Source organism: Acanthochromis polyacanthus, chromosome 5 (assembly GCF_021347895.1).
Source record: "Acanthochromis polyacanthus isolate Apoly-LR-REF ecotype Palm Island chromosome 5, KAUST_Apoly_ChrSc, whole genome shotgun sequence".
Lineage (NCBI taxonomy): Eukaryota > Metazoa > Chordata > Actinopteri > Pomacentridae > Acanthochromis > Acanthochromis polyacanthus.
In genome coordinates, this window is record NC_067117.1 from 21129473 (window position 1) to 21155827 (window position 26355).

Sequence of the window (26355 nt, forward strand, 5' to 3'; positions counted from 1 at the left end):
TGCACATACATGCACTGAGAGACTTATTTTTTAAGAAACACAAAGCAGCGGCTGTGATTTGACAGAGCAATACATGTTCACGTCAGGGCGACCTAATTCCTGTTGTGGGTCGCCTGAAGCCCCCTCCTGCTCCGGCTCCTCCACCCAGCCAGCTCCCCTCCCTCGCTGTAATAACAAAGCATTGATCAATAAAGTGTACTTTCCAGTTTAGGCAGCCCAGACCCGGCCGGACCCCGTCTTTGTCTCCGGTGCCTGCGCTAACAGCATCCAAGCTAGCCCGGTTCTGACCCCCTGAAATGCCGCCGCTCTCATCTCAAAGCCCCCTTTTTTGAGAGCCCCCTTCGCCAAAAAAACGGAAGAAAAAAAAGAAAAAAAAAATTCCCTCCCTGCCTCCGAGCTACTTCTGAAATGTTCAGGCGTTTACAAGCAGGGTTGAACTTACTCCTCCGCGTACAAGCCCCGGGTTTGTCTAAAAGTGTCGGGGGTACAAAGTGCCCGTTTGTGGGTGTTACAGGAAACATGCTCGTACGTTGAACAAGTGTGATTCAGCTTTGCGCAACAAAAACAAGAAAAACTCACCACAACTCCTGTAGCTCCCAGAGAAAGCCCGAGTACAAGGGGGCGGAAAGAGGAGGAATTTATCCCCTCTTTTTCTCTTCCACGTTTTTCTAACCCCGGTCCCCTTGTCTCCACACCCCAGGAACGGAGAGTGCGAGCGGGGTGGGGGGACCTCGGTGATAGCCGAGGAGGGAAGCACGATCTGGGACACACAGCAGCCAACACTTCACGGGCAGTTTATCCGCTAAATCCCGGTGAAAAAGACAACCCCCCCAGAAAAAATCAGCGTTTCGCCCTCGTTGCTCGTCTCGACCGAGGGGGCTTTCTTTGCCTTTCCTGTGTGTTAAATCCCACAGTTTATCCGCTGTATCCGGGCGCGTCAGCCGACTATTCTAGTCCGCCATGTTGTGTGTCTGTCTGCATAGGAAGAATGGGAAGCGAGCAGCGAATTCCCAGGCCAGGCCCCGTCTCTTCTCCGCTCCGCTCCGCCGCAGCCGGCAGCGACACCTGCCGGCTGAGCTGCACCCTGCGCCGGCCACACCGCAGCGGGGACCCACGGAGGGACCCTGGGGGGCACCTGACACCTGGGGTTTGCTGTTTCTTGTATTTATTCTTAGTCCACAACATTTCAGAAGGAATTTGTGCCCTTTCACTGCATTATGTAAAATGTTAAAAAAGTAATACTCGTTGATTTACTTGAGTACTGTACCCAAGTAAAATTTTGAGGCACTTGTAGCTATTTTACTTCAGTATTTCCTTTTAATGCTACCTTATATTTCTCCTTTGTTACATTTATTTGTTATATTTGTTATGATTAGTCGACTACATTTAATTTACTCCATTACATTTAGTGGTGAAAAGTAACTTCAGTACATGTACTGGATTACTGTACTTAAGTACAGCTGTGGGGTACTTGTACTTACTTGAGTATTGCCATGTCATGCAACTTTATACTTCCACTCATTTACATTTGTTTTACAGCTTGACTTGCTTTTAAGATTTTACAGTATGATTAATGTGAAAAGCTTTAAAAATACAACACAAAGTTATTTTCAACTTTTTGTCTTGTGACATCTTCCAAAAAGCAGCATGTAGTCGGGTTACATTTCAGAAGCATCTCTGTTGTTAACAGCTCCACTAAATAGTGATTTGTTCCCTCTAAATTTGTCACATGGTTTCATTTTGATAAATGTTCAAATGATCCAATTGCTTACCAATGATGAGAGAAAAGGCCTAAAACTAAAAACAGATTTGCGTTTCCTTTCTTCCCACATTAATCATCTCATCAGCCCTCAGATCTGCTGTTCCTGGAAATAAAACTGCACATAAAGTGGTTCAAACTGGTTTAAACAGTAACATGCTGCTGACACATTGTTTCAATATTTATAATCTAATGATGTCATATTTAAAAATAAATCACTTCGCGGAAACAATCCAACACTTTTACTTTAATACTTTAACTACATTTTGCTGATAGAATCAGCGTAGTTTTACTTAACATTTTTAATGAAGACTTGCTTTATTGGTGAGTTTACTGATATGATATGATCTGTTTAATCTGGACCAGCAGTAAATTGTCAGGACTCTTTTTGAGCTAAAACATTAATTAGAGATGGTTTTACAATTACGTTATTTTAGATTCAAGTAGAAAAAAATCACCTATTTGTAATTTTCTAAATATGATGAATAAATGCCGGTTTTCTGTTGCAGTACACAGCTGGAATGTAGGTCACAGAAATCCTGCAATTTGAACAAGTCAACATGAGTTAAGAGTAAAATGTGTCTTAAATCTTATTTTCATTCATTGTTATTAATCAAATATTAATTAGTAGAAAACCCTGACTATTTGCCATTCTGTTAGAACTATGGACTAGAGCAAAAAACCTAGAATAAAAATTGTGCATTTATTCAGGTTTTTGTTACCTCTTTACACCTTTTCATGGTCTGTAGTCCTGCAGATGTGGAGCATATGCTGCACTTTTACACACAAATCACCTGTTCATCATGTGTCTACAAACACAGCCAGCCTGACTCAAATTCATACTTCCACAGATTCTTCAAATCCTCCTGACTTGCATATGCTTGGAAACAGGAAGGGAGTTACGGTTTTGGCTGGGTTCCTCATGCTGTGAGGTGATGCATGCCGTCTGAGCCATCAAGAGCAACGATAAGAGTTTTAAATACTGCATTAGTCCTCTATTAACATTCATGCAAGGATTTTGCACACAAGATGTCACATCTCATTTATTATTGGTATCTTGCCATAAATGAAGAAGCAATAAGATAAAACTTTAAGTTAATAAATAATATTTAAATATACATACATCACATTTTGACTGTTGGTCAACATCCCAACAAATAACCATTAAGTAGAACTTATAGGATCTTGCCAAAGACCAGAACATAAATGGTTGGTGTTTATGAGTGTAACTGCATGGAACCCATTTTTTTTCTGCCTTTGAAGTCATAGTAAATGTTAAATTTAAACTGCAAAGTTGAATTTGTGGACACTAAGTTGATACATTTCATCTGCATTTTACTGTACTTAAGGAGGACAAAGTGTGTCGGCGCTTGCTGGAATACATTGTACTGTGCATGAATGGTCGGCGTGACCAGAGGTAAATAAAAGAAGCATGTGCGTGTCTCAGCAGCTGACAGATTCATAAATACAACGCTTAGACTGCCAGGTTAGCAATGACAGCCCGGGTGAACTCGTCACTTGTTGCATAGCCCCCCAGGTCTCCAGTGCGCACCTGTTGCAAACATAAGGACAGCGTGTTACTATATGCACAGCTGCAGCAACACATGTCCACATTCAGTATCACGGCCTGCATGTTAGAGAGCCTTCGAAAACTACTCGCAGAAGGAACAAATAGTCTGATCATCAAGTTGTTGTTTTTTTCCATTTTATTGATGGATGAGCGAACATGTTCTGCATGTCTCCTCTTAGATTAGTCTGATACAAGTTTTAAAAAAAATAAAAATCAGTGACTAAATCTGATACAGAGAAAAGACACAACACTGCTTATACGGGTGGTTTTAAACTTTCTTCATAGAGAACCTTAAATTTCTGATTGAGCCAAAGATCCAAACAAAAAATACAGTTACAGATATATTACTGTATTTGGTTCTTTATCATTTTTGGTGAACAAGCTACCCACATGTGAGGCAACTTTAACTTGACACAAAATTAAAAAAAAAAATTAGAGATGGAGTGGTGGTAGAGCTGTGTTACAAATTCCAACATCATCATTACAACTGTGAATGCTGCGATGACTTTACCTTGTTCAGTACAGTAAACCAATTCATAACTCAACCTGATGTGGGATGGCAAGCAATGCTCCACTGACAAAGAATAGAGGACTACATTTGTGGACACTGAATATTACCCTGGGAAGTTTCTGTGGACATTAACTGTAAGAACATTCTAAATTTTATAATGGTATAGCACCAGAAAGCTGTATCACAGTCAATGGTAGGAACATGGATTTTGCATTATGAAACTTTACAGTAATCCACAGCACCAAGGTATAGATGAACACTGCAATGATGGACTTTTATTAAAAATATTAGGATATTTCTTGGTCAGAAAAGTTGTGGTATTAGTGAGTCCCAATGTGGCAGTGTTATACTGTAAACGAGTTACATTCAGTTGTGAGGCAAAAGTAGATTAGCTGACATTTAATAAAAGAGACTATTTCCTTAACAGACAGTTCGCAATGATGCATGATAGCAATGAGGCAGTTTAGACAGCTAACATAAGCCAAACCTTTTGATAATTTAGCAAAAAACAGAAACGCATGAAAAGACATGGAAAAGGGTCACCTAAAATTAGTTAGATGATCTTTATCAGCTAAGTAAAACCTCATAAAGTAATGAGATGCAAAGGGATTGACTGTAACTGAGGGTAGATTGGTGTTCATGGCTGGAGGAAACAGGAGACCAGGCTGAATGATGGAAATGTTTGAGAGGAAACCTCATAAATAGTACATTATTCCGCCAATAACACCACAATTCACTGCTGATTCCACTGGATCTATCAGCAAACCATAAATATTACAATGCATCTGATGTCAGAAATGTGTGACCCTGCTGTCATTTGGCTGTGGGGGAGAGTTGAGTCTTAACATGCATCCAGTTCATGTTAAGAACAATACCCAGATTTAGGGAAATGTCAATGAGGGGTGTGATGTAACATCTTAGTAAACCGATCGGTGATGCAGGTTTTCCACAACAGCATGCACAAAGTCGCCAGTGGTAGAGTAACCGCCAAGGTCTCGTGTCCGTACCTGGGATGTGCACAAACACACACATGTAAACACACAAACACACAACAGAGGATAACGGGTATAAGGAGAAGAGGGAGTTAAAGCAGACGAAAGAGGGAAAGGAAGGGCCTTCAGGCAACATGCAGGCAAAGTCCGCTTTCAACTGACAAACACTCCTATAAAACAGCAAATAAATAAGTCTTCACTCAAGATGGGGTTTAAAAGCAAACCGGAGGAGACAGGTTGACCGTGTTTGTGTTAGGATTTGTGTCAGGGTGCATTAATGTCAGCAGGGAGCAGATGCAGAAGTCAGTTAGTCCAAACCGGTTTTTAAAGGAAAAGATGTTCTGCACCTTGGACGTGGCCAAGATGTACAAAATTAAGCATGGAGAGAAATGTATGAGAGAAGCTAAACAGCATGTATATGTAGGCATTCAAAGGCTCTCTAACACACTATAGTTCAGTATGCAGGTCGTCGATGGGGGTATTTGTAGGTCAAGAATTGTTAACATGACACCTAATGTGATGGCAACATTGTTGCTAAATAAAGAGCTCAATGGCTGGTAGTTCACAGTTGCACACTGCAAATCAATTCACATAATTCTTTATTGTATTTCTTAAGTGCCTTCAACATTCTGACACTTTGTGTATATGAGATTACAGTCAGTGATACACAAAACCAAAGAGCAACATGTTAATTCGGAAACACAAGATGATAACGTTAGAGTAAACAAGTCCTGCAGGCTTCACGTGTCCACATTTTGTTAACCCTTTAAGCTGCAGTCAATTCCAGCCATTTTCAGTACAAAAAAATCGCTAATATTCTTTTTTTTTTTTTTTTTTTTTTAAATGACGAAAAATACAGGGAATATTGGACGCGCATTGCGAGGTGCATTTCCTTGAAAACGACCGATTCGTGGATTTTATACCGACTTCAGGACATGTTTTGGACAAAATAGTTTACTGGCTTGTGTTGTCTGGATGTAAAAGGTTGGATTATGGCCGTTTTTTGTGGAATATTTTTTTCTGTGTGTAATAATGAACCCGGAAATGTGAGTCGCGCTGTGTACGTTAAAGCCGTGTATAGAGAACGGATGGATGAATGTTCGTTTTTGTCGGACAAATGTGTTTTTCTCACCCGCTGTGGTAATCACATCTGAAAGTGGTTTATACCGGCGGATTCATGAGAATCTAAGCTTTCCATCGGCGTATAGTGTTTGTATAATCACGTTTGCAGCCTTCGGACATTCTTTAAATTCCTATGCAAATTAGTAAGTGTACCGCTGACGGGACACTGAAGCGCACTGAAGCGTAAAGGGTTAAACCATCAGTTATTTTTCTCTGCTAGTATTACATGTACCATTCCTTGTGGCGTTAATAATGTTAGTGTAGATTTCAAAGCCTTCATGCACCAGTAGCCAAAGAGTAGGAAGAATGAACAAGTAACGCACACATACACACTTACCTTGCCCTGTTTAATGACCCTCTTGACAGCATCTGTGACCATGTTGGAGTGGTATTCAAGGCTGCAACACAATACAGTGACAATTAAGAGGTAGCCAGAAATGTCTTGAACAGATGTCCACCTTCAGACAAACAGCCACTGGAAACCTTTTTCAAAATCTTGAGAGTCATGGTAGATCGGGACAGAAAATCGGTGGATATTGTCGGAAATTTGTTATTAAAAGGCTTTAGAAGTTGACTCACTTGAGGTGCCTGAGCATGTTGGCAGCACTGAGCAGCATGGCCGTGGGGTTGGCGATGTTCCTTCCTACAGCTTGTGCAAAGGGGTGGCGTGCACCCTGAAAGAGATAAAAGATACAGGCAATGAAGAATGACATTACAAGAAAAAAGTCAGCTAACTGTCCATTTATATCATATTCTGTCATACATAACATTACAACAAGTGATCAAAAGTTCTTGAGTGGGACGAGTTAGGATTTCATATGACCTGTGTTACATGCATTTTTGTAACCACTTGCAGGCACACATTTACTATTTCACCGTGGACCTGCAGAAGCATCGCTGTGTCTGTGATGTTCTCTGTCAAAAGGCCGGTGATGACCCGACTCTCATGTCAAGTCACTAGAGATGGATATGACTCGGAGACCAAACAGTGATCTTTAGCAGTGGAAGAACCCGCAGTATTCAAGACGAAAGTAGGTGTGCGAAGTCAGACCTGAACATAGCTTGATAGCATATACATGTGTCATCGTGACAACAGCTAGAGTCTTTTGGCCGTACCAACAAATCCGTTACTCCCCATTTGCTCTATTCCCTGCAACTTCATCATCCTCCCTAAAATGAAATTTAAGGGGGTTGCCTCTGGGACACGGTGGAGGAGATCCAGCATGTGTCGCAGATGGTGCTTGTTTCACTCACAAAACAGAACTTTATGGTGCGTTTTTAGTGCAGAAGGAGCAGCATATCACTGCATAAGGAAACTGCTGTGAAGAGATGACAGCCTAATTTAAATACAGGACAGTATTTATTATCTGAACAAGTATGAATAATTCCAACATTAAAGACTGACTGGCTAAGTTTTCAACTGTAAAATAGTGGGTTTATGGAAACTTACGGTCTCAAAAACAGCATACTCTGCACTGTAGCTTTCTCCAGGAACAACTCCTGCTCCTCCAACCAGCCCTGCTGCCAGGTTATCAATGATGTTACCGTACAGGTTGGGCATCACCAGCACGTCAAACTGGTATGGGTTTTGGACCAGCTACAGAAAATTATACACAAAAATGACAGTTTAACAAGAAATGGAAAATCTAATTCTCTGTCTTCAGTCACACAGCAAACAAAAAGTATTTTAATCATTTACTCTAGTGACATCCAAGTTTAGGGATAAAAAAAAAAAAAGCTATGAGAGCTAGAGCAGCAACAATTAATAAAATCAGAAGAATGAACTGTGAGGCTGTACATACCTGCATGCAACAGTTATCAATGATTATGTTCTCATATTTGATTTTGGGATACAGCTGTGCCACCTCTGCACAGCTCTGCAGAAACAGACCATCACCTAGTTTCCTGTAATAAGACAAGTGAGGGCAACAATTAATGCTTTAACTGCAATGAAAACCATGATGCACAATAACGCAATTTTACGAATTAATGGAAGATTCATTTCAAAATATGTCAAAGACCAAGTTATTTAAAAAAAAAAAAAGTACTTGCATGATGTTGGCTTTGTGGACAGCAGTGACCTTGTTCCTCCCCTTCTTGGTGGCATAATCAAAAGCGAATTTGGCAATACGCCGTGATTTCTCCCTGGTGATGATCTTCAAGCATTCGATCACACCTGTCACACTCTAAACAGCAAGAAGAGAGTACATACAACTTAGTGGAGTCATTTCTATTAGAGAAAGGTGCAAGAAAATAAAAACAGAATACACTCCATCTACACATTTCAGCCATCTCATATCTGATGGAATTTTTGAGTTCATAATTCACACATGCTTTATGTATATTACTGTAAAGTATTTTTGTGACTGCACATGTGCAAGGGGGAAAAAAAACACACACAAAATAAAAGCTTGTTTAGAGACTGCATGAGGAGGTTCTCAGGTCATTTGCGCTTTTACAGTTCATCATTCAAGAGTTGTAATTGAAGTAATTGCTGGGGAACTTTGGAAGACTTTGATTTGCATATGCTTTCCATCGAACAACCCCAAACACAGGGAAAAGTTCTAAATTCTCCAGAAATCCTGTGCTGTGGCCACTCACTGCACTCAACACACTTAAAGAACATTTACTGACATGGGGCAACAGAACAGTCTGTAAGTAGCTTCTATACCTTGCAAAAATTGCCATCTGTTTTTTTTCTGCACAGACCTACATAATAACATGTATGTCATATGAACAGAACCTTTTGCACATGCAGTCTGCTTTTAAAATCTGCACACACTGATGTGTAAAGCAGGAATTAGCCCGTGTATGGCACCATTGTATCTGAATGTGTTTTTGTCCTCTCTGCATATATCTCTGGCTCAATTTCTGATCGGCTGTCAAAGGCACCACCAACCTGGCCAGTGTTTTTGTTGTCTTGCTTGTTGCCTACCTGTCTCTGCTATTCTTTTGTCTCTGCCCTCTACTGTCATCCAAACCGACAGAGGCAGACGGCTGCCCACCCTGAGCCTGGTTCTGCCAGAGGTCTCTTCCTGTTAAAAGGGAGTTTTTCTTCCCACTGTCACCAAGTGCTTGTTCAAAGGGAATCAGGAATGGGTTTGTTTTTTTCTTTATAATATAATATTGAATGGTCTTACTATGTGAAGCGCCCTGAGATGACTTATGTTGTGCATTGGCACTATATAAATAAAACTGAACTTAAGGCACACACTTTAAAAGACACTGTACCATTTCAGCACCTGTCTGAGTGACTCATCTTTGTTCGATAACCATTTAAATGCTTCAGAAATCTTTTTTGGAAAAGAAGAAGAAATCTTTTTTGTGTTGGAAGGGAAGTTTCCCTGTTCAAAAAGAAAATTCCGCTCCTTTTCAAGTTGGTGTAAAACTGCTGTTCCCCCTCTGACTGCTGTTATGAGGAGCGCTGTTTACCTCGTGCTCCAGTGAGCTGTACTCCCCCTCAGTCTGCTCACGGATGATGACCAGGTCCAGGTTGTTGTGGCGAGTGCTGTAGCCCTGCAGGCTGTTCACATGAACCACGTTAGCAAACAGGTCCAGTTTACGCCTGGGGAAATGAAAGACATGCAGAGTTATTTAAAATCATATACAAAGACACAATTGATTTTCTGCTTCGCTTAGTATTTTTGAAATTTTACCTCAGTCTCATCTCATATGAAGCCAACTCCCCTTTGAACTCCATTGGTGTGTGAATCTTTCCTACAGAAGAAAACATGTAAAAAAAAAAAAAAAAAAAAACATGTTCAGTTTCTTTTTACAACCTGAAATATTCCACTACTACTGTACTTATAAGACCACACCATATTTATGCCAAAGTACTTTATTGTAGACTTTGAAATTATAATATGTTGTGATTAAACGGAGATGCACTATAAGAAGACAACCAAGGAATCACAAAAAAATAAATAAGTAAAAACCTACCTTTAATGGCCACTTTGTTGGTTTTCATAGAGGTCAACACTTGATCCAGTTTATCCTCACTGGCCATGTTCTGTACTTCACTCAGGTGGAACTCCTCAAATTCTACCGGGACATCGCCTGCCTTTAGAGAAGGCAAAAAGAAATCAGTGTTTTAGGAAGAAATCCAAGATCAAATTTTAAAAGTGACCATTCTAAATACATTTTATTGCCATGCTGTTATCAGATTTTGCACAATTTAGAGCACTGCTGGTATAGAAGTTCAAACTATATATGTGTCAGGGCTGCACGATTATTTTGATCAATATTGTAATCACGATTATTAATCACAATTGTTCATCATTGATAGGTAAAATATGTATTTTCATTCCATTACTTTTAGTAATCACTCAGTCCACTGAGTGATTTGAGGCTTCCACTCGCTTGTTATTTCAGCAGCTTAATGAAGCCTTAACCATGTGTTCACCTCCTGGTGGTTGGCTGACTACTGGTTGACAAGGCGCTTGATAAGATATGCACCAGAGCTCACATTTTAAATGTAAATATTGCGAACGATCAGGTTAATTTAATTGTGGCAGCCAAAATCATGATCGCGATCAAAATGCGATTAATTGTGCAGCCCTAATATGTGTACATTCATTAAATCACATAGCACTGGCTGATGATCCATCTGATAACATATAATAGCAAAAAGTAAAAACAACAACAAAAAAACTTCCTAACAATTTTAAAATATGAACAGGGTAACACAGTATTTCTGAGTGAGCCAAGATTGAAAATAGATTCAGCATCGGTGTTGTGATGTTTTTGTGTTTCCATCTAACGTTTTTATATCATCACTGACTCAAATGTATGGCAGACCCCATGTTTTTTTTTTAAACCAGTGATGATCCCTGTAAAATGTACCTTGAAGACTTCCTTGACAGCAGTCATCAGCTCGGGTCCGACCCCATCTCCTGGTACCATGGTGACCTTGAAGGTAGCATCAGCCCGGGCTGGTGGAGCTTCTGGGCTACAGAGACCAGCAGACACACTCAGTGGTCGAGAGGCGAGCTGCTGCCACCGGGGGCCACCCAGGCCCTGAAGGATGGACATGAAGACACAGTTAGAAAAAACACAATCTGGTATCTCCAAAACTGACACAAGTTTGTGTAAATAAATACAGTGTGTATTTATCGTAATAGGTATTTCAGCAAAATATCTGAGCATATTGATGATTCAAAACCTTTTGTTGGCTTGTGACCTCCTAAAACAAAGCAATGTACTTGTGCTCACTGGTCAGATGCCTAGAAGAAGGGAGCAATTTCAAGAACGTTTTGATTCTTCTGATTAATGCTACAGGTTTGAAGCATTTAAACCATTTCGGAATTCACATAAATCTGACAAATGCAAAAGTAAATTTGTGTAGAGTTGCAACAATGAGTTGATAACTAATTATTAAATCAACAAGCAATTAATTAGCTACTATTTTGGTAGTCTATTCTGTTGGAGTCATTTTTCAACATCTCTCCTTGACTCACCTTCTTCAAAGTGAGAATTCCATACTTTTGTCTGCTTACAGTCAATTAAATATTTTTGGGTTCTAACCTGTGGGTCATACAGATGAAGGCATCTGGTGATGTTACCTTTGACTCTTGGAGACTACTGGGCACTTTTGATTTCATGGACAAAACTAATGAATAAAATTGTTGGCAGATGTGGATAATGATGAACTGATAATAAAAAAGAAAAGCAGTTGCAGCCTGAATTTCATGTCGAAGGAGAGTATGGTCTTTCTTCCATTTCATTCATTTAATCATGCCATGATCGCCCAGATTCATCTTAAATGACATAAATAGTGCATTTGGACATCAAGGGAAATGGTCCAGATCAATAACTAATATTAGGACACACATAGCTTTATGGCTATACTGGACTTTTATTATTTATTTTATTTGCATCAGTGCAATTATATGGTTAGCCAAAAGCAGACACTCCAGGGCCATGATCGGTTTAGATACAGTAAAGGCAACCGTATAACCTTATTTGACAGAAATATAAACATTTTCTTGCTATTTCTGACTGTGTTGTAAACAAAAATGTCTATTCTGACCAAGTAAATGGAACCTCAATTATCAAAGTGGTGAAAAGAACTTTTCAAATTGTCATTCGGATCAGTTTGGTGTTGGTGATTTACTTTTGGTGCTGGCTAAAACCTCTTCAAGGGTGCAGAAAACTGTTCGATGCAGTCCTGTCTAGGTATTATATTTATCAAGATTAATTAATGTAAATCACAAAATGTGTGTATGTCATATAAAATTGTGAATATTGTGATATCACGATGAGGATGTCGTTCAAATTGCCCACTGTCAGTCACAATACCTGATGAGATGAAATTAAGGTGGGAAAGTTGGTTGTGGCTTGTTATCTATGTCGGTATGATTCAAGATCATCTGAGCAATGGGTAAAATGGGAGCTGAAATAAACTCTTTACATCAAATGTCACCAGTCAAAATGACAACTCACCCATTCTTAATATCTGCAGTTTTAACTTAAACTAAATAGGAGATGATCTGCACACCTTTAGGCTGCTGCATAGATTACAGAATACAAGAAAGATGACCTGACACTAAAACCAAGCAGACAGAGATACACAGACTTCTTATCAGGGCTGCTCTTTCCAACACCGTTAGCTGCCGGTTGGCCTGGTTTAGCGGATGGCTCACTAAGGACAGGGAGGTTACCATGTCAGGGTTAACTGAAAAAGGCTGACAAGCTAAGCTACTTCAGCCATCCTCAAGGTAAAGGTAGTGAGGTTGGCTAGTTTGACGAGTATCAGTTGACAACTAAATTTAACAAAACATTTTTTCCCTCTTAAACCATGTAAAAAAACAGATAGACACATACATATCTCTATCACTTCTAAGGACCAGATAAATCCTCCATAGATGAGGCTTATAGTTAGCATTAACTTCAGATGTAACCGGTCAGTGTGTCAGACTGTTTCTTTGACAGTTGATGCTAAACACGGTGTTAGATTTTAACTTAATAACACTTCAAGTACAGCAGCTCATTTTATACCAACATATTAACAAAATAAGCCGGCAAACATCATCTCTGCACTCACCTTGACCAATGTTACTAAGCTTCCTCTCAAGGCGGCCGCCATCGTCACAGACATGCAGCAACTGAGCGGCTTCTTCTTTGGTGGAGCGACGGAGAGAACTGCAGGACAACAGCGCCCTCCACTGGACAGGATACCAAACGATAAAGCGACCACTCATTATAATTACAATATTCCACAATAAAATATGGCAAAAAAAAATACAATAAAGCAGGGTGCAATCTGGAATTATTTTTTTTAAAAATGTAAAAAACTGTTCTTTTACTTTTTTACTGATTTTCCCAGTTTTGTTTGTTTTAAATTACTTTAAAAAACTAGCAAAATCACAGAAAAACCCCAGCTCAAATTTGAAAGTAATGCAATTTTTTTGGATTCTTTTACACTGTTCGACCTTAAAGTCACACATTATTACTGTATTTCAGCTAACTAAGAAATCAATATTACAGACATTTGTTTTCACTGTTGTTTTGCTTGTCTGTCTGTTATGCAAGAAAAAAATATGCATGTTAAGTATTAAAAAATGACAAATCATATTAAGTTTCAGACAATATTTGTAACACCAAAAATATACATGTATTATTATGGTCTGTAGCAGGTATTGTGGTGGTTTCTGTTCTTAATCATTCCATGGATTGTTTTTAGAATGGGAATGGGATTGTGTATATGTGAGCATATATGAACAACATACTGTATAAACAACATATATGGGATCACACAACAACATTCCTCCACTGTGAGACCGGTCATGTCACTGTCATATCATGTAGCCAGTCTGACACATTTATTTTACTGGACTGAAACCCAGTTTAGAATGAAGAAACAGATTTGATTTGAATTTACTCTAAAGGAATTATCTGAAGGAATGTCAAGACAAAACTATCCAAAAATAATAATAATTTAAAAAATGATTTAGCGACACTTTATGCAAAAGCTGCAACAGACCTCTCTCAGAATGATGTGGTTGAAAGGTGCATAGAACTGAAAATCACATTTTATCAATGATAAACCTGTGCAATACAACATTTACCTCTGTTTCATTCACGGGGCCCAGGTCAAAGCTTGACAGGGCCCCTGAAACATACAGGGGATTACAGTTATTTATTGTGTCGGAGCTGTTGATGGGTTGAGCAGGGGGCCCAAAGTGTCCATCAGTCCCTGTGCTGAGGATGCACATTTTTACATCCCTCGTACAAATCTTTCTTAGTGTCACCTGCGACCATATTGTCTTCAAATTCTTTATTGTTTTAACGTCATATTTTCTGCTGCAGGGGTCCACACTCTGAAATAGGTCCATCCTAAATAGGTCAGGGGATTCCCAGTCCTATTTCCAGGCAAGTGATGCTCTCTATGACACGCAGGATGACAGAGGATTTTAAAATCGCCATCGTGAAACTGTAGATCAGCTGGTTATCCCCCTTGACACGTATGAACAGCAGCCGTCATTTACCTTCTATGGGTAAATCATGGTTATTCATGCTCAATGATTCTCTTGGGGCTAAAGCAGCATCTAGGAATTTATTGCATTGATGCCCTCAGTATGGGCTTTCAGGTAATGATGTCATTGGGCAATTGTAGAAATCTGGTATATTTTTAGATTCCAAAACAGATTATATATGTTGTTGAGATAGATAGATAGATGTTTCATTTTTCTAATGTGGTGATATGAGTGGATGTGGTGCGTTTCTTCCATGTGCCATGCATTTCATAATCTACTTTTTCCTTGACCTGGTTTCGGAAAAAGGTTAGTCAATTTAGGGATACTGTTCTACCAAGACTGTAAGAATATTTGAGGAATCTGAAAATGTTGTTTGTCAAAAGGCTTTTGCCATTTTTATGTTAGGAAATTGAATTCTGTGACTAAATGGAAACACAGGAAATGCACACTGGTATTGACCCTTAACCTGGACATTTGGTTGGTGGATCTTTAGGGTGGCACGGTGTCCCCGGAGCCTGACAGACCTTATTTAGGTGATATTTGTCCCAATCGCAGCAGGGCTCGGCTACTGGCTGACAGCCGCAGCGTGGTATCTGAGTTTACTATATATGGGCAAAGCCAGGCAGAGCGAGAGCTGCAGCCGCTTCCGTGTTTGTGTGATCGGGGAGGGTTAGTGGCACAGCCGGAGGAGCTTCTTTCTGCACTGTTTCATTCATTTGGAAGGGTAACACCGAGGAAGAGGCCCGCAGGCAACATGGCGTACGAACTGAGTGAGTCTGTGACTCTTTATTGCAAACTATAGACGGAAATGGTCGTGAAATCCCGACTTTCGGCGACAATAGGCGGCGCCTTCAGCTAGTCATCCAGGTAGCCGCAGCTAGCTAGCCTCGCCCATAGCTGCACGGTTTGGACACTTCATCCCGCATATGAGAGACAAGCTCTCGGTTTAATGCAACATTCTGTTAGGTTTAGTTCATCCGTGTGTCTAGTGAATTAGTTTTGTCGTTAATATGCTTTAGCACTAAAGGCAGCCCTGTTCTTTTGAGTTAGCTAGTTAAGCTAACGTCAGCCAGAGGAAATAGTTGTGCTCACATCGCATTGTTGTGACATGTCCAGACAGAGGCAGTCTGACAGCCGGGAAGTAATCAGTGTGTGGCAGCTCAAATGCTTTTAGGTTTAAACGCCTTTCAGAAAATGACTGATTTTGTGGAAAAGACCATTTGTGGTTTTTAAAGGGAATGCGGAAGCGAAATAAGCGCACCAATCTCTACACAGCTGTAAAATCATATGGGTTTTCACAGGCTGCTCACACACAAGATAATCATTGCATTTTGTATTTTAAGATAAGATTGCTTTGTATTTTACTGCTAAGATGAATGGACATAATTAGTAAAGTCATTCATTAAGTGATGAGTAATGCAATTGGAATCGGCTTGCTGCAATCTCTTTGCACAGTAATTAAAATAAATAAATAAATAAAAACAACAAAAAAGAGGCAAAGTTGCAAGAAATGCAAAGAAGGAAGATCATAACCCAGTCCATTTTTTCAGGAAAAATATTGTTTGACAAAACTGAAACAAACACTCCTTTTTAATTCTCTGAGTTTTAAATTGTAGTGAAACAATTGCTGCGTGGTGAATTTAAATACAATCAACTGATAATCTTATTAATATTCACATGTTCAGCGCCTCTGTGCTCTGAGTTCCCTTTGGAGGAGAAATGAAGCAATGCCATGATCTTTATAATACAGATGTAGCAATGCATTAAGAAAGATCAGTGAGATGCCTGAGATCATGTGAGACCACGTCCACTACAAGTCCTCAGAATGACTCGCAAAGACCTCGGTGATGCTGATTAATTAAACATACTCCTGTTTCGTATCTGAAACATTAGATGCATTTTTATTTCTGGCCGAACAAGTGACAGGTTTTCAGGCTCGGTCGGCTCATGTTTCCATCTTAATGCGCAATGAGATCTCTAATGGAATAGGTCAGTTTAAGTTTTTCTTCAGTGAATCTTGAATGAAACTTTACATTATCTGTTTACTTTTTTAGAACAAGTTTTCGCCAGTCTCCCACAAATGGAGAGGGGAGTTGCGAAAGTGCTTGGTGGCGATCCAAAGGGCAACAACTTCCTCTACACCAATGGGAAGACTGTAATCATCAGGAATATTGAAGTAAATGCATTAAAAAAAAGCTATTTCAACAAATGTTGCTACATGTTTTGAAGGGGCATATGAAGTATTAAGAAGCTATTTATTTTTTAAACTAGTGTTTATTTTTTCTGATTTAAACAAACATGTAAAAGTTAAAACCAAGAGAAGCCAATAGGAATGATGGTTATGTCTGAGTAGTCCCATTGTGGGGAGAAAAAAAGAGTTTTCTTTTGACTTGTATTTATTTTAAAGGTAACCACCAATGATACGTACTTGCTGATATCTCCTATTTCCTGCTTTTTAAAGAACCCGGCCATTGCAGACATGTACACTGAACATGCTCACCAAGTTAATGTTGCCAAGTATTCTCCCAGTGGATTTTACATTGCATCTGGAGGTAAAAGACCCACATCAACAACTGTCAGCACATGTATGCTCATATTTACAACATAACTGTTAATGCTGCAACAAAAAAAAACTACTTTTTAAATCCTTTTAGATATAACAGGAAAGATCCGTATCTGGGACACCACCCAGAAGGAGCACTTGCTGAAGTACGAGTACACCCCTATTTCAGGGAGGATCAAGGACATTGCATGGACGGAGGATAGCAAGAGGATAGCTATTGTTGGAGAGGGACGAGAGAAGTGAGTGTCAAGGTTTTTTTTTTGTTTTTTACATTCTAGACTGGCTACGATTATTTGTTGGAATGAATTCAGAGTTAAGTTTAGCCTCATTAATCTCGGACCATGGTCACTCAATCTCATGAGAAACTCTTCTTACTGCAGCCACACTGATAAATTCTCTTGTGGTGCATATCTTTTTTTTGTTTGTTTTTAGATGAAGTATATGTTAAGATGGTTGTGCAGTTGTACTGCATATTGTTGACTTGTGTTGATATCGTACTTTGAAATGTGAACGAAGAGCTGTTGGTGGTGTGTACACTTCAGTGAGTGGGGCAGCGTTCGATTAATATCTGAAAAAGACAACTGATGGTGGTTATTTCAGTGTTTGTGAAACTAAGTGCATAGCAATATGTGGTCAAGGCTCTGTCTCTCAATTTCTTCCTGTACGACCTTATTAATATACAGGGGGAAAAAACTCCTCACACACGGGTAACAAATACATGTGTCTTCATCTCTTTGTGTAGGTTTGGGGCAGTGTTCTTGTGGGACACTGGCTCAACAGTGGGAGAGGTTTCTGGCCATTCAAAGGTCATCAACAGTGTAGACATAAGGCAGAAACGTCCTTATCGCCTTGCCACTGGCAGTGATGATACGTGCGGTTCCTTCTATGAGGGGCCTCCCTTCAGGTTCAAATTCACAATAAGGGTGAGTTGCCAATATTACCATTTTATATCTAATTTTTTAGCTCGGGCAATCTTGTGTTTCTTAAGAGTGTTTGTGTTTATGCGAAGTGATTAGATCCAGGTTGATTTTGCTGGACGTGTTGTAGGAATGAGATGATATGCTCTGCTGTTAAGCTCTGAAGCAAGCTCCAAAAGCTAAATGTCATGTTGGACTTGAATTCTTATTAGTAACAAAATATTGGCACTCGGTCAATGTAGACAGAGCCACAGCTTGAACACTTTTTCTGACTAATGCCTTTTAATACCCGTTGGTCATCTCAAATCTGTCACACCCTGGTGGTTTCAGACAGCGTTGCCTTGTTTGCCTGTTTGCCTGTTTGCATATTACATAACTGGCTTCCGCCATAAATTCCCAGATTTGTATGAGCCACATTCATAAAAGCAGACCTTCCCTCCTGAGGTCTGTTCTAAGCACCAATACAATTTAAGCAGCACTTTTACATTAGTTTCTATTATTTCTGTATTAATTAAAAGGAGCATATAAAATTTCCTACGATGCAAATGCTCTTCTAGATAAAAATCAAAGGTTTGTTTTTTTGCTTTGCATAATAATAACTTTGGTTAAATTGTAGGTGTTTCAATAAAATCATTATCAAACTTGTAAAGTCACAAGGCACGGTCACTCCTCCTGAGCCCATTTCCCCCAAATTAAATCTTCTTATCAGGAATCGTGTCGCTTTGGGACAGCAGCAGGAAACTATTTGATTACAACTTTCTTTCCCATTACTATGCAGGCACGCTATGGCTGGTCTTTCTCAATGTAGCCAGCTAATGTTTCTTTTTGTGTGTTCGTATTGTTATCAAACTTATTCCTCAATCGGCCATGGTAGTCTAAAATGAGGAAGATGTGAGTTTCTCTCTGTCATGACGATAACCGAGATCGATAAACCCATTTATTTGTTCTTTTTGCCTTCTGACATACAGTGTATCATACATCTTGTTAAATATGCCTAAAGATTTAAAGTACATAGCCTGTATTTTCAGTGTAGTTTGCCTAAATTGCTTTTTATTTTTTCATAATGCCTACTCTTACACTTGTAAGGGTTGGGTAAGATAATAAATAAAATGCATTAACGTGCAGAGACATTTCTTAATTTCTCACATCTTTTCTTCCCACCCGTCTCTCCGATTACCACTAAAGGACCACAGCCAGTTTGTCAACTGCGTTCGTTTCTCTCCAGATGGAGCACGGTTTGCCACCGCTGGTGCTGATGGCATGGTAAGCATCAAATTACCGGGTGTTGGCTTGTAAGCTTATGGACATTTTAAAGGGAAGTTCCTTTCATACTTATTTAATGAATGAAATTTTACTTAGTTTTTAATTAAAACAATACCGAAATTATTGAAGAATGTCTCAATCTAAAGATGCAGACCTGGATGGGGAAAAACATTCACACTAATCAATTGTGTACAAAAACCTTTTTATTTTTTGACAAGTATAATTTTTACAGATTTTCATCTTTGATGGAGCAACTGGTGAACGTGTTGGCTCTCTGGGGGGAGATAAGGCCCACAAAGGAGGAATCTATGCTGTAAGTGTTGTTTGTTGTTTTAAAAAAACAACAACTTTACAATCAATATCTATCTTGGACTTTCCTGTTTTGTGTGAACAAATCCACTCTCCTAGCTTTGAAACTCTTTGTCACCTTACAGTAACTTGGTTAGATGTGAGTTTTGTCTTTTCAGGGGGGCTGGATCGACTCCAAGTTAGCATGCAGTCTGTACAGTCTGTGGACACAGAAAAATGGCTTCTTTCCCTAATCAATTGAGGAATTATCTGCTCTGAAACAGCCTCCTTCTGTCCTCAAGTTACTGATTTAAATTTTTCCATTGACTGATTTTGTGTTCCACACACCACTGGTGCTTCTGTTGTTGAGTGGACATTTATAGGTCCCTTAAAATTCTCTCATATCACAGCATTTTCTTTCAACTGCCCTGTTTCATACCCTACAGGTCAGCTGGAGCCCTGACAGCTCTCAACTAATCTCTGCCTCAGGGGACAAGACCGTAAAGCTCTGGGATGTTGGTGCAGGTACGGCTGTCACCACCTTCAACATGGGCTCTGATGTGACAGACATGCAGCTGGGCTGCCTGTGGCAGAACGACCACCTCCTCAGCATCTCTCTGCCAGGATACATCAACTACCTGGACAAAAACAACCCTGACCGACCCATACGCACAATCAAGGTGAGAGAAAGAGTTTAAGGAGGCTACTTCTGGATATTATCAGTGCAGTTTGTTGATGGTAATAACACTTTGTGCTAAAGGGGGAACATTTTTAATGAAAATGTTTAGACATCAGTTATTTGCATTTGTGAAGTGTAACTCAGCATCTGTAAATGGATGCAGAGGTTTGTAAGTGGGTGTCATTTTGAGTGGACTGTTGTAAACAGCTGTGGCCCATGACTTGGGAAGATAAAGCAACCTTTCACTGGACTAGAAGCGTCTGACTGGTATGTGCATTTGTCAGTGATGGTGGGGGACAGGATGGTGTACAATTACAGTAGTATTCTTGAAGCTCCAGCCTGACTTAGCCTAGATTAAATACTTTAAAGCATTTTATACTGTGTACAGGTCTTGTATGCACTTTTCTAAATGCATTCTAAAAGTGTGTACTTCATCCTCCAGGGTCACAGCAAATCCATCCAGTGTCTGACAGTCCACAAAAATGAGGGGCGAACGTACATCTACTCGGGGAGCCACGATGGACATATCAATATCCTTTGACAGCGTATGTGGTGTCAGTAATGACTGTAAAGGTCACTCTGTGGCCACTAGGTGTCTCATATCGCATGTGTAAAGCTGCTTGCTCTACAATCCTAAGTGGTCATTGCATTGCATTTGCTGTTGAGTTGTATAATTTACCAGCCATAAATGTTTGCCTATTAAAGGAGTACATTTTATTGTTCGTTCAACAACCACTGAAGTATTTGATCATTTTTATAAGTTCAACTGAATTCGCTAAAGTATTGGGGTTTTTTTTTTAAATATTTTTTTGGCCTTTCATTGATAGGCATAGTGAAGTAGAGACAGGAAATGTGGGAGAAGAGTCGGGGGAAGACATGCAGCAAAGGGCCACGAGCGGGAATGGAACCCGCGCCGCTGCGTCAGGACAAGCCCCTTTACACGTGTTGCCCACTCAACCCGTTGAGCTATATGGGCGCCCCTAAAGTTTTGTTTTAATTCATATAGTAAATGTATAAATTCATGAAAAGAGGCATAGTTTGAAACATTTCTTCTAAAATTGCCAAAATGTTGGCTTTTTGGTAGTGATTGAGCATATGCTATTTTCAAAATGGGCTGTGATGGTATTTTAAGACTGAAAGCTTGAACCAGCAACATTAACAAATGTTTGCTTGCATTCTGAGATGATGGATCAGTAACGTAAGCACACTGTGTGGTATTCAGTGGTCTTCTGGAATTATGACGTCTGCTTTTGTTGATACAGGAATGACAAGTTTGAAATCTTTATTTCATGCATTATGTGCATGGGTAATTTAATTAGCCTCATACTCATCTGTCTTGCTGGCTCCTCTTTACTGTCAATTTTCTGTTGTCTGTTACTGCAGTTTTTTCCTTAATATTTGCCTCACATTATTGGGATGCAGAAACTGGAGAGAATGACTGTTTCTCGGGGAAGGGCCACAGCAACCAGGTGAGCAAGATGGTGGTTAATGACGCCGGAGAGTTGGTGACGTGCAGCATGGATGATACACTGCGTTACACCAACGTTGACAAGAAGGAGTACAGGTGGGGGTCATTATATTCTCCTGTGTGGATGATAATAATTGAGTTGGAGAATGTTCTGGTACTGATCAACAAAGTCAAATTTGTTTGAAGTAGTCTCTTGTTTGAGAGGAGATTGTGTAGAAGAAGACCTTTTGTGTTGATGGTTTAGGTAAAATAGCCATTGTTTAAATATGTTTAACAATAAATCATTGTTTGTAGTTCTGTCATATACAATAGTGAAAACCATTCCAGAGTGTGAAGGTCCTCTTTATATTTCCTGTCATTTTTTTGGTTGTCACAACATGCAAGTGTGGGCTCTTAGAAATCAGTATTGTCCAATGCCTATATGTTAAATAACTCCCAGCTGCTGTTTCTCAGTGCCTCTGATGTGGTGAAGATGGATTTCCAGCCTAAAAGTGTGTCGGCAGCAGTTGGAGGTCTGTCACTGGCTGTGTGCATTGGACAGGTAATGCTTTTGTCTTAGTCATCAGTGCTTGGCTGAAGCAAATGTTTTATCCAGTTTCTCCACTCGTTTCAACATCTATAAGATTTAACATCATATATTTGATTGTTCCTATTTGGTACCGGTGCTTTGTTGCTTTTTCTAGATTGTCTTGCTGAAGGATAAGAAGAAAGTCTTCACGTTGGACAATATTGGCTACGAAGCGGAGGTTGGAGTGATCCATCCTGGCGGCACCACTGCTGCCGTGGGGGAGCAGTAAGTGGAGGAGCACAGATATTTTTGCCAAACATGAGTACCGTTTGCTTTGCTCTGTCTTGTAAAATGCGTTTAGTTCAGAGGACAAAATGCCATCAGCATGTCTTTGTGTGTAACAGCAAATTATTTCAGGGACCATCATAGGACACACATGGAACTCTCTTCTTCATACGTCAGTGATGTTTAATTTGAGGATTGCTTTCTTTCTTTCTTCTTTAGGATGGGAAAGTCCATCTGTACTCCATTCAGGGCAACACTCTGAAGGATGAGGGCCAAACCCTAGACGCCGAGGCACCCATCACAGACATGGCCTACTCCAATGATGGTGCCTATCTGGCTACCATTGATGAGAGAAAAGTTGCCAGAGTCTATATTGTGGCTGACGGCTACTCGGTAAAATTTGCCTGTGAAGTCTGTTTTATATAAATCAAATGCATTCTTCTGTTATAATTCATTATCTTTTTCCGCAGGTCAAAAATCTGTTTTATGGACATCATGCCAAACCAGTAAGTTTGGCCTGGTCACCTGATAATGAGCACTTTGCGACTGGTGGGATGGACATGCTGGTGTATGTCTGGACGGTTGGAGACCCAGAACAGAGGATCAAATTTTCAGGTTAGCCATACAAATACTTAGATGACTTTATTAATCTGTGGAGGGAAATTAAGTTGTTACAGCAGCATGGATGTGCAGTAAAGAGGTAAACGATAAGATAACACAAAATATTAGGTATTAAAGTGAAAGTAAAATAAGATAAAAATATCTCAAATTTAATATAAAAACAATCAACAGAATACACAAGAGTCATACAGAAATGGGCAGATGAGTTTGGAGATTTAATTAATGATTAGAATGTAAAGTTTCCAGGATGTAAAGTGGTTTCATCAGCTGGCAAAGTGATGCAGACGTATTGAAAAGTCTTACTGCTGTGGGGAGGAATGACCTCCTGTACCGTTCCTTGGAGCACACGCATGCATTCACTAATGTCAGGCATCAAGCTGGTATAAACCGAAAGGCAACAGGACTTTTTAGAGATAAATTCACTCATTTAGAACGAATACTTTCCACTCGCGGTTTAGTTTATCAGAGTTCATTTTATGTCATTGTGGCAGAATAAACTGCAAATGTGAGGTTGAATTTGATACATGCATTATTTCTGATAAATCTCTTGTGTATAACAGTAACTAAATTTCCCCCCCTGGAAGCTGACAGACTTGGCATCTACCAATTAAACGAGTGTTGTGGAATGTATTTTAATAAAAAAGGGCTTTTTACGTTTAAGTGCAAAAATCTTACATGGTAACAAAAACAGCCATATCATCAATCTTAAGAGTTGTAACTCATAGATCAGGAAAGTATTGAATGTGAAGCAAAACCTGACTTCAGATGTGTATTTGTTCTGCATGCTTATCTTGAAGACATATTTGTAACACGATTGTTCTTTACTTTGATGTCTGCAGACTGTCACCGTTTGCATCATGTCAGCGGCCTGGCCTGGATAAATGAGCACACTCTAGTCACCACCTCCCATGATGCCAGTGTCAAGCAGTGGACTATTAAATACTGAGCTGCAAGCAAACATCTACATCTCCAGGGACAAGGACTACTGTAGAACTCAAGCTTTCCTGTTTTTTTTTTTTTTTTTTTTTTAAACTGTACTTTCACTATCTAAGCGGTGTCTATGCTATGTAAACATCTGACTTGTAAACGGTTATGGTTGGGGAAAGGCTCCCATAAACACAATCTCATTTGTCTCTCTGATACGAATAACCTCAGCTTACACGGAGACAAGATGTTGAGCTATGGAGTGTAACCATGAGCGCTTTTACACCTTTTTGACCGTTATGGACCCAGAAAAATATTTGTAAACTCATCATTCCATAGGTGACTCGGTTTAAACTGAAATCCTTGTTGTGGTTGGGGTCAATGCATCCTAGCTTAAAGGGAAGAACCAAAAGTACATTTTTTTTGTTTTGGTTACATTCCTGAAATGAGAAGCTACTAGTCCTAACTGCAGTTGCCTGTCACTTTTTACTTTCAAGGTTTTAAGGGGTGAGTGTCTTTGCTTTTTGCTTTGTCCTAGATTTCAACCTTTATGTGATTTACTACTCTTCTTGTCGAACTGGGGAGCAATAATAGGAACTGAAAGATCAAAGTGTGTATACAATCAAGATGCTGTCTGTCCAGTAAAAGGTTCTGTGTTGTTGCTGTGTTTTTGTTTGGGCCCACTATGCTTGTCTCACTTTTTTTTTTTTTTTTTTTTTCCAATGTCTTTATGCATCTGCTTCCAAAATGGAAGTGATTCATTAATAATAATAATAAAAATCTTTTTATGCATTTATGTTTTCATCTACTAGTCCTATCTTTCAAACATCTTTGTGCACAGATTCCGAGAGACTCTTTATCACAATTTCATGGTGTTCAGGAAGACACTGAACAGTGGATGTTTACCAGTAGGGCCCCTGGTGGGATGCTGATGGTGAGAGGCAAATGGACAAACTCCTTAAAAGGGCATTGGAGACTCGGAGAATAATGTGGTTATTACGTAATGGGTTGAACAGCAATAAGTCAGTGTCATCTTTCCAGTCTCTCTTTGTTCTAAACTGTTACAAATGGAATGACTGGGACTGAAAAATTACTCTTTCCTCAAAAGAAGACTGAGCACATTCAGGCCTGGGCTGCACAGTGGAGTGGTGGTTAGCACTTTTGCCTTGCAGCAAGAAGATCCCTGGTTCAAGTCCCAGCCTGAGCCTGCATCTTTCTGCATGGAGTTTGCATGTTCTCCCTGTGCATGCGTGGGTTTTCTCCGGGTACTCTGGCTTCCTCCCACAGTCCAAAAATATGCTGAGGTTAATTGATGATTCTAAATTGCCTGTAGGTGTGAATGCGAGTGTGATTGTCTGTGTATGTAGCCCTGCGACAGACTGGTGACCTGTCCAGGGTGTCCCCTGCCTTCGCCCAAGTCAGCTGGGATAGGCTCCAGCACCCCCCATGACCCTAGTGAGGATAAAGCGGTGTATAGAGAATGGATGGATGGACGTTCAGGCCTCCTCCACCCCCTAATAAAACCACGAGAAAGACACATGCTGCAGAAGGAGATGCATAAGAGACAACTGCTGTAGGAAGAATATATGTCAGGACTCCCTGACCTGGTCAAGATTAGATATTGTCTAACGTGCCTGATGGAATAAATTGTTTATTTTTTTGTTTTGGTTCTGGTTGGTTTCAACAATTTAAGGGTTGAATTCCATTACATCTCCGAATATTCTTTTTTTGTTTAGATTTAGTTAGATTTTAATTGTAAGGACTGTATTTTATGGTATTATGTTTGAAGTTTGAAATGTAAATTTTTGGACCCCAGGAAGGATAGTCTTCACTGCAGTGAGGACTAATGGGGATCCGTAATAAACATAAACAGATAAGTTGTCCCCATGTTAGCTTGTAATCTAAATGTGGCATTCCTTCCAACCCAATATATACCTGAAGGTCAAAGAGCATCCTAAGAACTGGTACTGATGAAACACATGATCTGTTGCATTGTTCTATCACTTCTCCTAATGTACTGTATCAGTAAACCTTACTCTCAAGCTAAGCCTTATGTGCAGGGATTTGATTGCACCCACTCACGGGACCAACAATTTACTGACATTCATCATTCCAGTCCGATAAATGTTTAGCCCAGTGAGAACTTGGTGCCACTATTAGCAAACAGCTGAAAGCCCACTAACAAGGTTCACTGTAAACAAAACTTCATAACACTCTGTAATTCTCCCTAAAATATTTCTGTTTATGCTCTTAAGGGATCTATCCAAAGCCATTCTGTTCAATTTATGAGCTGAGAAGGCTTAAATGTGACATGGAAACTAGAGATGCATTATTTTTAAGTAGCCACAGCAGGTTTGGAAAGGCAACATTGTCTACAGCTGATACGAGAATCTGATATTGTTGCTGCTGGT

At 39.7% G+C, this 26355-nt stretch overlaps 3 protein-coding genes across 4 annotated transcripts in view; 1 reads left to right on the top strand and 2 right to left on the bottom strand.

Annotated features, from left to right (window-relative positions):
* The window catches only part of ptpra (protein tyrosine phosphatase receptor type A), a 34306-nt gene extending 33300 nt beyond the window's left edge, over window positions 1–1006 (bottom strand). The window contains exon 1 of the mRNA XM_022219766.2: window positions 580–1006. The gene's annotated coding sequence lies outside the window, so the exon portion shown is untranslated. The remainder of the gene's footprint in view (window positions 1–579) is intronic.
* A 1783-nt stretch (window positions 1007–2789) lies between these two features.
* idh3b (isocitrate dehydrogenase (NAD(+)) 3 non-catalytic subunit beta) lies at window positions 2790–13104 on the bottom strand. Of its 2 annotated transcripts, none has more exons than XM_022219762.2 (11): window positions 12997–13104; window positions 10797–10970; window positions 9894–10014; window positions 9611–9671; window positions 9387–9519; window positions 8007–8140; window positions 7757–7859; window positions 7405–7551; window positions 6534–6628; window positions 6292–6352; window positions 2790–3311 (listed from the first exon to the last, which is right to left on the bottom strand). In XM_022219762.2, exons 1-11 carry the CDS (start codon window positions 13048–13050, stop codon window positions 3234–3236), a joined length of 1161 nt encoding a protein of 386 aa, XP_022075454.1. In that variant the 5' UTR covers window positions 13051–13104; the 3' UTR covers window positions 2790–3233. The 2 variants fall into 2 exon arrangements, with proteins under 2 accessions (XP_022075454.1, XP_022075453.1); XM_022219761.2 differs by lacking the exon at window positions 2790–3311 and adding an exon at window positions 3448–4847.
* Window positions 13105–15041: 1937 nt separating this feature from the next.
* wdr1 (WD repeat domain 1) lies at window positions 15042–24736 on the top strand. Its single transcript, XM_051948364.1, is given in 15 exon segments — window positions 15042–15198; window positions 16483–16604; window positions 16890–16980; window positions 17083–17230; window positions 17734–17914; window positions 19094–19171; window positions 19404–19484; window positions 19906–20139; window positions 20581–20668; window positions 21546–21702; window positions 22060–22147; window positions 22290–22403; window positions 22619–22792; window positions 22870–23014; window positions 23860–24736. Coding segments are annotated over 15 exon segments (1824 nt in total). The 5' UTR covers window positions 15042–15182; the 3' UTR covers window positions 23967–24736.
* Window positions 24737–26355: the final 1619 nt, after the last annotated feature.

Bases quoted from the DNA above. Each gene is read 5' to 3' on its own strand.
- idh3b (XM_022219761.2), bottom strand. From the start codon at position 13,050: ATGTCTGTGACGATGGCGGCCGCCTTGAGAGGAAGCTTAGTAACATTG. The intron at 10,971-12,996 runs GTGAGTGCAGAG...TCCATCCTTCAG, and splicing joins GCTTAGTAACATTGGTCAAG to GGCCTGGGTGGCCCCCGGTG. The intron at 9,520-9,610 runs GTAAAATTTCAA...TCATTTCCCCAG, and splicing joins TCATATGAGATGAGACTGAG to GCGTAAACTGGACCTGTTTG.